Source organism: Zophobas morio, unplaced genomic scaffold (genome assembly GCF_036711695.1).
Source record: "Zophobas morio isolate AGI-343-1 ecotype UQ-CSIRO unplaced genomic scaffold, CSIRO_AGI_Zmor_V1 ptg000044l, whole genome shotgun sequence".
In the NCBI taxonomy this organism is placed as follows: domain Eukaryota; kingdom Metazoa; phylum Arthropoda; class Insecta; order Coleoptera; family Tenebrionidae; genus Zophobas; species Zophobas morio.
This window is the reverse complement of record NW_026972149.1, coordinates 3,620,324-3,633,635: the sequence shown is the minus strand read 5'-3', so window position 1 is coordinate 3,633,635 and position 13,312 is coordinate 3,620,324. Positions and strand designations below refer to the sequence as shown.

The 13,312-nt window shown below is 33.5% G+C and overlaps 1 protein-coding gene across 2 annotated transcripts; it reads left to right on the top strand.

Annotated features, from left to right (window-relative positions):
• Window positions 1–2,533: 2,533 nt before the first annotated feature.
• Window positions 2,534–12,887, top strand: LOC135141446 (synaptic vesicle glycoprotein 2B-like). Of its 2 annotated transcripts, none has more exons than XM_064072545.1 (5): window positions 2,534–2,558; window positions 10,780–11,408; window positions 11,460–11,999; window positions 12,056–12,315; window positions 12,363–12,887. In XM_064072545.1, exons 2-5 carry the CDS (start codon window positions 10,888–10,890, stop codon window positions 12,704–12,706), a joined length of 1,665 nt encoding a protein of 554 aa, XP_063928615.1. In that variant the 5' UTR covers window positions 2,534–2,558; window positions 10,780–10,887; the 3' UTR covers window positions 12,707–12,887. The 2 variants fall into 2 exon arrangements, with proteins under 2 accessions (XP_063928615.1, XP_063928614.1); XM_064072544.1 differs by lacking the exon at window positions 2,534–2,558 and adding an exon at window positions 4,607–4,715.
• Window positions 12,888–13,312: the final 425 nt, after the last annotated feature.

Genomic DNA, 13,312 nt, shown 5'->3' with positions numbered 1-13,312 from the left:
AAACAAAAAAATAAGCCAATTGTACTCTAGTAAACCATAAATTTCAAGTATATTAGCTTCCATATTCATATTACACATTTTTTTAAAGAAGAGACCTTGACAGTCGGTGTTGTGATTGGTTGACATCCGTTGCTATGGAAACGAGCATCAATTCAAATTTTACCGCCGTTTGCAAACGTCGAATTAGTAATTACACAAAATGTTACATATTTGTAGGCGTTAAATTATCACTACGAGTTACAAAAAGTGTCTTTATTTTATAAAATTATGTGCAAATCAAATAAAAGTTTAAAACAATAGTGCTTATCATTAATTCGTTAGTACACTTGTAATCACTGGAGTTTCCAGGGGTGTAGATTTGGGAGTGTAGCACCCTAGTGATGATGAAGTTAGTTCTAGATTCATCCATTAGAAATAAACCTTAGGGTGGTACCAACCCCAACGAGGGTGTGGCCAATCTAGGTATGACGCAAAATGTGTCCACAGTAACCTTAAACCAGGATTATGTATATTTATATAATCCGGAAATAAATGGATTCCGCAAAGAATTGTATTTTGGATTGATGTCCCTTCCCTTAGAAGTTAATTGTCCCAGATTCTTCGCAGTCTTCTGCTGTACGATTTCGTACTGTCCAGAATCACCACATCATATTTTCTGTTCCAAGTCAGAGCCATCTTTGTTCGTTGCGGTCAAACTTACAAACAATGCGCCCTCTAGTGTCAAAAGCGTAATTTTGCAGACGTAGATACTTAGTCGGTTTCACGTGGCAGCCACACGTCACATCAAACTTAACTTAAGTTTTAGCAAAAACCTGATAACGACAAATGTCACGAAAAACATGTTTTGGTTTTTTCACAGATTTCTTGAAATGTTTGCGCAATCATTACCCGGCGCCTCCACCATTATTTAAATTTAATTGTAATTTCCGTAAAAATAAAACCAGACACTACTATAAAGGCCTGTGTAGACTCGACGTAAGTGAAAACGTTGCATGCTTTCGTAAGCTTTTACTAAGAATGGAAGATACATTTACACTTACGAAACGACCTTGCGCTGGAAACTGTTAACACATTAAGTTAAAATATTTTAATGTTATGTAGGTTTACGTAAATAGTTAATGATACACATGCGTGTTATACGTCAAATTATATAATAAGTGGGTGTTTGTATTAAATCGTCTAAACCGCACTAGTCAAACTTTAAGTGTCTAAACATCTTAGAAAGTCTAGAAATATTTACAAACGACGATATCACTGTGGAAGGAAATGCAGGACGAACAGTCATAAAATATAAGTCGTCACGTGATCAGTATTAGCTACTGGTTGACCCGTTGGTGCTAAACTTGTTAGCGAAACGCGTCACCACATTATACTAAGTTTGGCGTTTTCGCCGCGGTTTTGTTATACAATAAAATTTTATTATGAACCTGTTGTAAATTTGCGTTCATTGTTTAAAGAAAACAGGCATTTCCACAGAAAATTGAAAAAGTATGCTTAAACGAAAATATTTAAAATTTTATAAATTTGATTTATACAAACTGCAGTCAAAATATTTTGTTTAAATTTTGACGGAAGTCGAGTTTATTGTTTTCTGTGTTTATTCATATTATTTTGTAATATCAATAGGTAAACTTATTACGAACAAGACGGAACTCCACCTCATTACTAGTTTTTTCTGGGGTTCTAGATCAAACAATATGGACAATCTGTGACTCGTTGACAGTACATGAGGTCATAATTTTCTTAAAAACACTTGACTACAAAATTAATGGTGTCAGGTGATTACAAAGGTTTTTGTAGAAATGGAATAGTTGTAATAATAAGGAAATTATGTAACTTTAGCGAAATGCTTGTTGTTGCGGTCCAGAATTGTTGTAATCATCTTGGAAAGACCGAGTTGCAACAAAAAACATATTTATTTTACTTAATTTAACATTTTAAGTAAATATCAATGACCCATGTATGAGCGATTTGTCACCATCTTGTCGAACGACCTACTAGAAAGATTTATCAGAGAAGAATAATTATTGTTCCTTATAATTAATGAATGCATAATAAAGCTTCTTGTGCTAATTAAATCCACAATTCAAAGAAAAAACAATAACATCAAATGCACGCATGAGAAGAAATGTGAACGGATGTAGCAAAAGTGATAAAGCAATTAATTTGAAATTTTAAAGCTGTTATTACCTACCTCCACATCCATTTGAACAATTTGACAGCTATGTATGCCATCAGAAGTAAGTGTGGCTAATGATGTTTTACAAAGAAAAGGGGTTATAAAGACCTTGTGTTGAGAGTAGTTAACCAAATAGGATAAACCATTTTAAACTTATCATGTACTCACCATTGTTATACAATGACCGTTTGTAGTCACTGCGTACCTACGTGTTTTTTAATCTATTAAATTTTGTGGCGGAAAATCGTGATTTTCACATGTCAATGTGCTCATTCTCAATTACTTCATTAAGTTTGGATTATCCAGGAGAAAATTTGAGGGTGCACTATACATATGAGAAAGGTGGGCAGGTCGAGAAGTACAGCCTGACTATGACTAGGTGAGTAACTACACCTACATTAAAGACATTCAGTCATATTTTTGTGTCCGATTTTGTTTTAATTATCGTTTAAGAGCTAGTTCTAAAGACGTTTTTTTGTTTTTCTGAAACAGTGCGTCTATCCATTTCGTACGACTCGACCGTGATTTAATTTAATTTACTGCATTTAAGTTAGCTCTTAAGTGACATTTATGCATTAAGCCAGAATACCAGATCGAAGATATATTTCTTATATCACGATCACTTTTCTTGTAGCCTGTCAAACAACATGTCTTGTGATTGATAAATTGCGTCAATTATCAATTAATTTACAAAAATTTTAAGCGGATGTGGAACAGGAAAAGGTCGCCAGCAACACTTCAATTTGTATTGTGGCCGATGTTATTATCAAGAGGAACTATGAAATTTCACAATAATGCCGAGATGACTGAGAGAATATGAATCAATTTGTGTTCACGCTATGACAGCTTGATTATATGATTCACTAGAAATTCGCGAAAATAGTCGTTAGAATTGTTTCCCTTTTCAAGATAAAATGACGCCGTCACTGGTGTAACGAATTTCAAAGTAAAGGTAAATGCGTATTTTAACATATATTTATTTAAACATTAAGTGCGAAATGGAAGAATACAAAGACAAATCGTTTCAGCAATTTTATCATGTCATTGTGTAAATACTGATATTTAGACATTAGTATCACTAGTGTCAAACCAACTTACACTTGACGTCATTTACTGGTTGAGAAAGACTGTCAATTTGCAAAAAACAAGGGCTGCATTAAATCAGTTAATGAAGCAGTGAAAAAAATGTCTGTAATGTCAGTTGGAAAACAAAAATCAATCCTCAATGCTAACAAGTTCTTCATTTTTCTTACTTTTGATATAAATGAGAAATATGAATAAAATAAGTTATGTAAGTTACTTCCTATATGCATGGTATGCATGTATGTAGTAAAAATTTCACTTTAATAAATTAGGTATTCTTATCTTTTAAAATCTCAGTTGGAAAACAAAATTTATTGTAATAATTACAAATGTTTTTGTTATTTTCGAAAGAATAACCTTTATATTTTTGGCATGACGTATTGGTAACCACTAAATTGTGGTTAACTTCTTTAGTTTTTTTTAACTAAAAATATTCTGGTACAAGGAAACAATTACAAACAAATATTTTCTTTTCAGTTATAAATGTGTACAGCGGACGGCAAATAGTTAAACTGTTGTTTTCTTGTAAATAAACATAAAATTGAAATTAACAATAATAACCATAACAACAATAAAAACGTTTATTGATTTATAAAACAAACATTACCTACACATAGATTAAATAAACAACAGACAGTTAATAAATCATGTACAAACCGACACATAACTTGGAAATGTAAAATGCCTGTCATAAAATATTTCAACAATAAAAATGAATAAATTTTATTTTCCAAAAAAAAAAGTTGTTTTGTGTCACTAAATATAGCTTTAGTCATAAACAAAATCGAGATGTTTTCAGACGTTTTTTGCTTGGAAAAAATAAAACAAAATTAAAATAAACAAACACGAATATTTGTGAATAAAACACTTTAACCTGAGTCTGAATACACCTGTTTTTTGCAGCCAAAAATATCCCCCGAAAAGTACGACTCAGCGCTTTAAAATCGTTATCAGTACAGGTACCAAATTAGTCAAACCGGTTGCAGGACCTTTTTTATGAGTCCACACAAGCCGATTAAAATAGCTCGAACGGCAGATTACGATTATTTGAACGAATCTTAAGAATTTTGTACTCGCACTTAAGTCTGTTTGCAATGTTATGAAACAATGACTTCTGCTGACGTCACGAATGAGTAACGTTACCAGTAGTGACCGCTACCAATTAATCAGGGAAATAAATTTCGAATTTGCTTTTTTCCGATATGGTGTCGTTTGCGGGATTTCGAAGTGGTGATTTCGCGGAATTGACAGTTTCATCGTGGAAGACGTATATTTTTATATGTAAAAGATTACATCACATGTTTACTTGTTTACTTTTTGATCAACTTAGTTGACAATGAGATGGCCTGGACTAATATATATACTTGCCTCTGTTTTCACCAACTTAGTTTAACTGCGGAGGTTGCTAGCAGCCCTGCAGGAGTGTTCAATCATCCATCTCTGAGGACTTCAGGTACTTTTTATTTTTCTTTATTTTTAACTTGTTGGTGAAACTGCATTAGCGTATTAACATAACACAATGTTTGCTTTACATTTTAACAGTGACTCGTCAATCAATTTTCCAATTAGAGTTACAGCAATACAAAATTACTTGTAAATTGACGCCTAATTGGCAGATACTATTTTCTTACCATTTCGTCAAGTAATTCCAAAAACTCAGTATTTTGGGTTTTCGTACTACTATTAATTATCGACGCCGCATTAATTAAATTTTAATGCAAATTTTGCTTATTTTGACTTAAGTAGTCCTTCAATTTTTTGACGACTTAGTCACGATTTACAAAAAAAGTTACATATTTTTGTAAACGAATGACTGCAGGCGTCATTAAAAAAAAAAAACCTTCCACTCGATTGAAAAATCTGACGCAAATAATTTGCTAACAAGTTATTTTTTTATTTTTTTAAGCCTTTCTATTTGTTGTGTAGTGGGGAATGACTATTATAAAATAGAGCAACCAAGGTGCGGCTTAATTTTGACTGACATAGATTAGTTGTAAATAAATATTTTAAACATAAAATACGATATATTTGCATTTTAACAATTGTTCTGATGTAAATAACTTTGTGTAACCTTTGATAAGATTGGTAAAAAATATGTAAAACTCTCTGTAAATTTATGCTTATGCGGGGGTCATGAAACTATGAAACGAGTCTGAGAAAAATAATCACTCGTTAATGAAGAATTAAGAAAATTGTCACATTATTGGCGGTAATTACAAGTTTAATCCAGATATAATAAGTAAAATGACATCATAATATCCACTCTTGGTTGATTGTTTTAAATACAGAATCCTCGCATTGACAAATATTGGAGCAAATTGATGGTGATATATGTCTAAAACACATTCACACTTTTCTAATTAGTTAAGTCTTTGTCAAGATTAGAGTGTTCATAACTGTCTTATCGGGACTGTGAACATGTAAATGTTTTTTAATTGATTTTATTAAATTACAAATTAGAGTCAACTCCAACCTTATGTGTATGTAATTAATCATTCGTTAAAAGTTTATTGACACGATAAAAATACAAATTACGTTTAACATGTTGCTCTGTTGTTATACCGAAGAACAGACAACTTTTTTGTTATATGTTCTGAACTAAACTTTATTTCACTCGTTGCTTTAACACAATTTTTTTTCATCATTTTTTAAATATTTCCTCTTATCTCCCCATTGGCAGAATCAAATTAACCTTCGAATAAATAACACGTTCGAGTAGATATTCTCTAACGACTGCATATTTTGTTTTATTTTTATACGAATCTACAATACATATTTTAAACCAATTTTTAGCACATTTTTTTTTGTCATGAGCGAAAAAGTTCTAGATAATAAGTTTTTTTTTAATTTATTGTCATTCTATGGGATTCATTTAGCTCTATCGGTTGGGCGCGCATCTACGGTCAGATATTTAAGGCCGTGTTGACACCAATAAAATTTTTCAGATTTAATTTGAATTAGCTTTCGTCAATTTCATTTAACTGTCAATAACACGCGTAGTTCAATCTGGTTCAGTCCAAATAATTAAGAATTCTCAAAACCGTGCTTGGTAAAACCGAGTAAATGAGTAATCAATTAGTAAGTAATGTTGTCCAAAATGCCCATATTTCGGTGGATTTGCGAGACCCAGAATGCCCACAACTAGCTCTACATAGATTAAAACTTTTTCCAGCCACAATGTAATTAATTTTTGAAAACAAATGTCAAAAATGGCATGACCTTGTCAAAAAACCGAAACTGTACTAGAGACAGACTGTCACATTTGATCCTGCATTTAATGGTTTTGTTTTTAAATTTTTCATTGATTTCGTACCACCTTATTGCAAAATAGTGAAACACAAGTTGGAACCGGAATTTCAGACGTGGGCTACCTTGTTAAAATTTGACGGATTTTAGCAACAATTACAGCATGCCAAATTCTTAACATCGCGAATTAGATGCATAATGCTTGTAATCTTCCTAATTTAAGTTAGAAAAACCGTATTGACTAAATCTGTTTATCCAAATGTTTAATCATACATCAATATAATTTAAGTAAAAAAGTCAAACATGATGCAAACAGGTGCGAAATGACGCATTTTAGTTTTTTAATTTATTTTCCGTCGGGGTGTCTGTTGTGCATGGATTCCTTGTATATGATTTGCCCCTTTTTTTCAGAACAACAACTGCTAATTATCGTAAAATAGGTTTTCAATATTAGTTTAACAATGAGTCATGAAGCAGGTTTTCCATGATAGATTAGTAGTTATTTTGGTTAATTTAATTAGTAAAGCATAAGTAATGCGTCTCAATTTTACTTTTCTCACTACAACTACAACTGGTCACGAAGTTTTACACCCTCTACGTACTTTGTAATTCAATTACACTCAAGTTTCTTTGTTTATAAAATTTACTGGCTAATTACTATCTTTATCAACATTTCTCTGTCAATAAAGACTAATGTTGTTTATTTTCCCATATCACAGTCTCTTGTCGGAAACTTATTGATACAAAAATTATTCAGTTCACATGAAAGAACAATTATACGAGGCTAAGTTGAGAATTTTCTGGAACGACTGATACAATTCCTGAATACAAATGTACGTCATCAATTTTTTGAATGGGGCTGTAAACAAATACAACAAATTTAAATCGACCAAGTTTAAACGAAACATTGTTAAAGGCCACATTATGTCACACATTGAAAGTGAAATTTACTTAGCAATATTTTAAGAAAACGCCATAAATTTTGGAAAGAACAAACAAATTTTAGTTATCATTTTACGAGGGATAATCTCACTTAAAATGTTGGATGTGTTGATCGATATATAGCACAAGTGCCGGAAATTTTTCGAACACACTTAAATCAAGCATAGATTTTATATAAAGTAAAGTGAGAGTGGCTAAGGCGCGAGTATTTTCAACCTCTCCTCGTAATTATCAACCGAGTGATAAATTCTAATATTTTACGGACGATTGTGATTTTGTTCGGCAATCACCGTCACATTGAAATATTTATATAAACATATGTTTATACACTTATGGTTTAGCTATATCTGATTGACTACGTTCCCACACCAGTTGAAACGAAAGGAACAGCGCAACCACAATTTGTACCTATCTTCAAGAACTTTGCTTCATTAGGATTTAAACGTGCAAACTTTTCACATTCACTGCCTATATTTTGTACAAATTTTTTCGAAAACAGTCCTGAAATGTGTGTGAAGTGCAGCCTCGACAAGTGCCCCACAGCCATAATTTGTGATTTATAGTGCTCGCTATTTCATTAGAAGACCTTTTTCCAAATTTAAGTAAGTTTATTTTTTTATCGCACTTGTGTTATTATAATGATATGATGTGAACTTAGACACTTCCCGAATATGAAAATGTCTACTATTTTTCAAAAAATAAGTAAACACTAGGTTTATTAGCGTAACGAGCAAATATTTTTTTAATGACAAACAAGTACACAACGAATTTTCGACGTTGCTATCAAAATTGTGGTTAATCTCTTAGGGTTTTAAAAATTTTTATTCTGTTTTGAAAATAAATTTCGAAGCTGTAGATGTTATTAGAGTTGCATAAAGCGACAAAATTAAATAAACGAGCTTCCAGGTCGATGCACAATTATCATCTTTCTTGTTGAACAATAAATATTAGTTGTGACGTCACGTGAAAACTTTCTCTTATTGTTATCTATAACCTCTTAAATAAAAAAAAAAAAGATTTTTCTCGCTAATAACAATACATATTATCAACACACCACTGCGTAGTTAATTAATCCGTGATTGATAAAATAATATAACAATTCAATAAATGTAAACATTGTAATCGTAATGAAAGTTGCAAGCGTAAATAAAAATAACTACTATAGGAATAACTATTTACATACTCGACGACCTACGAGTAACTATTCACAAGGCATTTTTGGTGACGTCACGACGTTTTTTAATTTTATTAATAGTGAAGAGAATTAAAAGTTGTTTTGGACAATCACGAAACCAGTTATCTTACATTTGAAGTGAATAAAAAAGTTTTGTCTTTTTTCTTTCAATGACGTTTTTGTTTGTCTTTCTCTTTTAATAATTAACCAGCAGGGTTGTATTAAGGTCATTTCAAAATTGGTGCATATCTTTATATCGTGAGATTAATAAACGAATTAATTACATCAATTAAGTCTTTATTATTCTGTTTGTCGATGAAGAAAAATTAAGTCCTAACCTAAGCAAAAAGTGACGCAGCGTTGACTTGTAATTTGCAGATGTTACAGAAATTTAAGTTTTTCATTAGCGAGAGTAAAGTGTGATAACGAAAATAAGAGAATAACGTTTTTACACTTTTAGCAGTTAAAACACACGCATTTAATGAGTTTCAATAAAATGGGTCACATGGGATTTAGAACGTTCAACCGTTTTATACCCATGGTCATCTTCATAACCAGCTGAAGGATAACTAATATATAAAAATGGCAACGTCGGATGAGACCACTTTTCTGTTTATAGTTCTTGGTTTGAAAATAAATACATCTGAGTGGTTATTACCCTAGTGCTAATTAAATAAAACTCTCAAAAATCTCGAACGTAGAGCCGCTATAATCAAGGTCTACGTTTCAGCAAAGGCCACATCCATATATGTCAAAATGAGCAATTTTGAAATTCTTTTCCGACAAGGTTCATATAAGTTTAAGCATCGTTATTGTGTATAGGAGATCACCTCCAGATCTCCTCATATAGATCGCGTATTTTATTATCTCTTCAAGATCGTTCCATTGACCGCCAAATCACTGTCATTGCTGTCTCGTACCATTGGAAACTCTAGAAAAAATCATTACATAAAACATTAATTTGCCACCTACTTACCTATTAAGACCGAGGCATGATTCGCTTTATTTGCTGTCGTTGCGGCATCGCAGCAGCAATAATGTGAAATTGTTGTCTTAATTGGAGTAAATTATTTTGATGACACTTGGCACGACACAGACTAACCAATAAACAAGCAGAAAATATCGCGGATGGCCGCTTATTATAAAATATTCACCCGTTTTTATTAACCCTGCTGCAAATTTTGACAGATGATAAATCAATTTGTTCCCTTCTTAGCTGCACTTTCTACTTAGCTTCGCACATTGCTGACCTTAGACAAGATTTTATTTAATTGAAGCAATAAAAATAGATCAGCAATGTTTGTACAGCGGGATGCATGATTTTATTTTGTGTGATGTTTGCCACTTCAACGCTGTGATTTTTTACTTACTATGATGATTACCCAATCGGGCTAGACATAGGCTATAAAATTTGTTCTTCACCTAGTGGGTTAGGTCTGTACAGCATCATATTTCATTGAACTAAATCAGAATCCTTGGTCTAAAATATCTTTTTTATTATTGTAAAAACACGTTTAAAATTTAAACATCTCATTACGCGCTGTTGAATGGTTTATTCATAATGTGGTAACCGTGATTAATTCAATATTATAAACAACTGTTCTTTTTTTTATAAATGGGTAAAGTTGTTTCTGAATATTATCACTTGAAGTTCGGAAGGTTTTTTTAACTCAGTAAAAATGTAATTAATTAATTGTTTGATTATACTGTGCATATATGACATGCAACTTCAAAATATGAATATGTATTTACATTTTCAACTGTTTTTGTTAAAAATATTTCACTTCGAAAGTTAAAAAAAAAGCAAAATAAAAAAACAACAAATCCTTGATGCAGATGATTCACCTAAACCACGGAATATAAAGAGCAAATTAAATATGTTTATATTTAATTTTTTATATCACTTCAATATTCATATAAAGAAAAAAAAACAAGTTTATAAGAATTTCTCCAGCCATTGACGTTGATGTAAAACCGGTCACTGACGTTTCAAATATATAATATACAACAAAATCAAGTTTACTGCACATTTCAGAATTTATAGTTTAAATTTTTTTAAATTAACTTGGCTGGCTAGGATGAATTTCACAAACACAAAATTTGCTGATTTAAATTTAATTCAGATGTTTGTCGACTAACGGATGTTTTGTTTCAGAGCTTTGTATAAACTTTTCGTCCGCTGCCCCCAATAAAAGCCGCCCCCCGGCCGTCTCCACTTTTTTCGCCCGCCGCACAAAACACCAAACTCCATCGATACCATAGAATGGTAGAAAGTGATCATCCATCAAAAAACAAGCAAGATTGTGATGTAAAGGACGAGCGCGTTCTAAACGGCGGCGGATCCAAAGATCTTGAGCTTGGTAATCTACCAACACTGAAAGACCTGAATAAAATCCCAGTCGACGTCGAAAAGGGACATTCCGACAAGGCCGACTTCGAACGAGCAATCGAACTCACCGGATATGGCAAATTTCACTACATTCTATTAGCAGTATGCGGCTTCGTGAGCACCTCGGAGGAGATGGACGTCATCTCGATGTCCTTCATCCTACCGTCTGCACAATGCGACTTAAACCTGAGCACCCAGAGCAAGGGCTGGCTGAACTCCATCATCTTCATCGGGATGATGGCAGGAGCCTACGCCTGGGGCTCGGTGGCGGACTCGTTGGGCCGTAAAAAGGTGCTCATCACGATCTCGTTCATGAACGCTCTGTGCATTGTGGCTTCAAGCTTCAGTCAGACATATGAGCTGTTCATGTTTTTCAGATTTCTAAATGGGGCGGCGTAAGTATAATCACGGGACGCAAATTCGGGTCTAACTTTGTGTGGTTACAGATTAGGGGGCAGCGGACCAGTTATCTGGTCATACTTTGCAGAATTTCAACCCAAATCCAAAAGAGGTTCCATGCTTTCCTTCATGGCGGCTTTCTGGACTTTGGGAAACTTATTCGTAGCCGGGCTAGCCTGGCTCATCATACCTACCGGTATTGGTCTTCATCATCCAAGTTTCACCTACAACTCCTGGAGGATTTTCCTGTTGATTTGTGCGGTACCATCATTCATAGTGGCAGCTTTGCTCTTCTTCTTACCCGAAAGTCCTAAGTTTTTGCTTTCGCGAGGAAGGTGTGACGAAGCCATTGAGATCTTTAGACAGATCTATAGCACAAATACCGGAAAAAGTAAAGACGATTATCCTGTTAAACAACTCATTCTTGACGACCATCCGGAAAAACCAATCGAAACCAAAACACCCATCAAAGGAAAATACAAGAATATGTTCATCGACATCATAGATAATAGCAAGCAGCTTTTCGTTAGTCCTATTCTTAAGTTCACGCTCATTTCCATCACCATCAATTTTACTTTCCACATTGGGTAAGTTGGCGATCTTTGAAACCACTACATGTTAGTTATATAACTTGAATTGACAGATATTACGGTTTAATGATGTGGTTCCCCGAACTCTTCAACCGTTTTGACGAATACTCAAGAGTATACCCAAACCAAACTGCTGGTGTCTGTGTGGTAACGAACTTCGTAACGGAACATGGAAGCCAAAACGGATCATCATGCAGCGCCACTATTCCAAGCGCAGTCTTTTTAGAATCTCTGATCACGGTCGCTTCGGCTCTTCCCAGTAACATCATCGCAGTCCTCTTCATGGACCTTCTCGGCCGAAAATTTTTCTTAGGTAAATCCCACGACACCCGTTTCGGCTTTTTTGACACTCTTTTTCAGTCTTCAGTACCGTGACGTCTGGCCTGTGTGCAGCTTCCATGTATTTCGTTTACAACAAACTGCATAACTTGATAGTGTCTGCTGTGTTTAGTAGCGTGATCTCGTGCGGAAATGCAGCTTTGGATTGTTTAATAACTGAAATTTTCCCAACGAATCTCAGGGCAACTGGGGTGGCTGTTTCCATGGTAGCAGCCCGTCTTGGTGGTATTATTGGTAATTTAGTTATCGCTAACTTACTAGACACATATTGTCCGGCACCAACATTCATCGTAGCAGCATTATTGATAGGTGGAGGTTTACTTTGCCTCTTTTTGCCAAATACAACACGTAAAGCGTTATCTTAACACAAACTATAACTTAGTTGAATCACAAACTAGACATAGTTTGGATGTTAATACTTGTCGTTGTAGTAGATATGCGTAGATCAATTTTGTTTATCATATTATGTTAGTATTATAGATGACTAGAGTCTTAGATGTCATGTTCTTATACTTGAAATGTAATTAAAAGTAATGAAAAAGACTATTCACGTATTTTTCTTTATATATATTTCACCCAAATCGCTTACAAGATAAGAAAATAAAATGAGTTAAATATAAATTGTTTCATTAACACGTTGTAGCCTTTCAGATCATATAATAAATAGATACCAACACGCCGTGTTCTTTCCCTAGGAGAGCCTGTGACGACATCCTCCTGTCACACGTCTCTCTTGTGCATGGAGGGATTACAATGAAGCTATCTTTGCCTGATCACTATTTGAATTTTGCGCGCCTAAATTTTAGGAAGTATGTCTGAACTAACTTTGTACGAAAGATGTTGACAGCTTGATTTTTTAAATAATTCACAGTAGATAACGAAAGGAATAGTAAATTATTGGGCAGCAATTGTGATCCGTTATGATTACATCACTTGAAATAGGATCTTTGTTCTAAATTCTAAAATTGTTT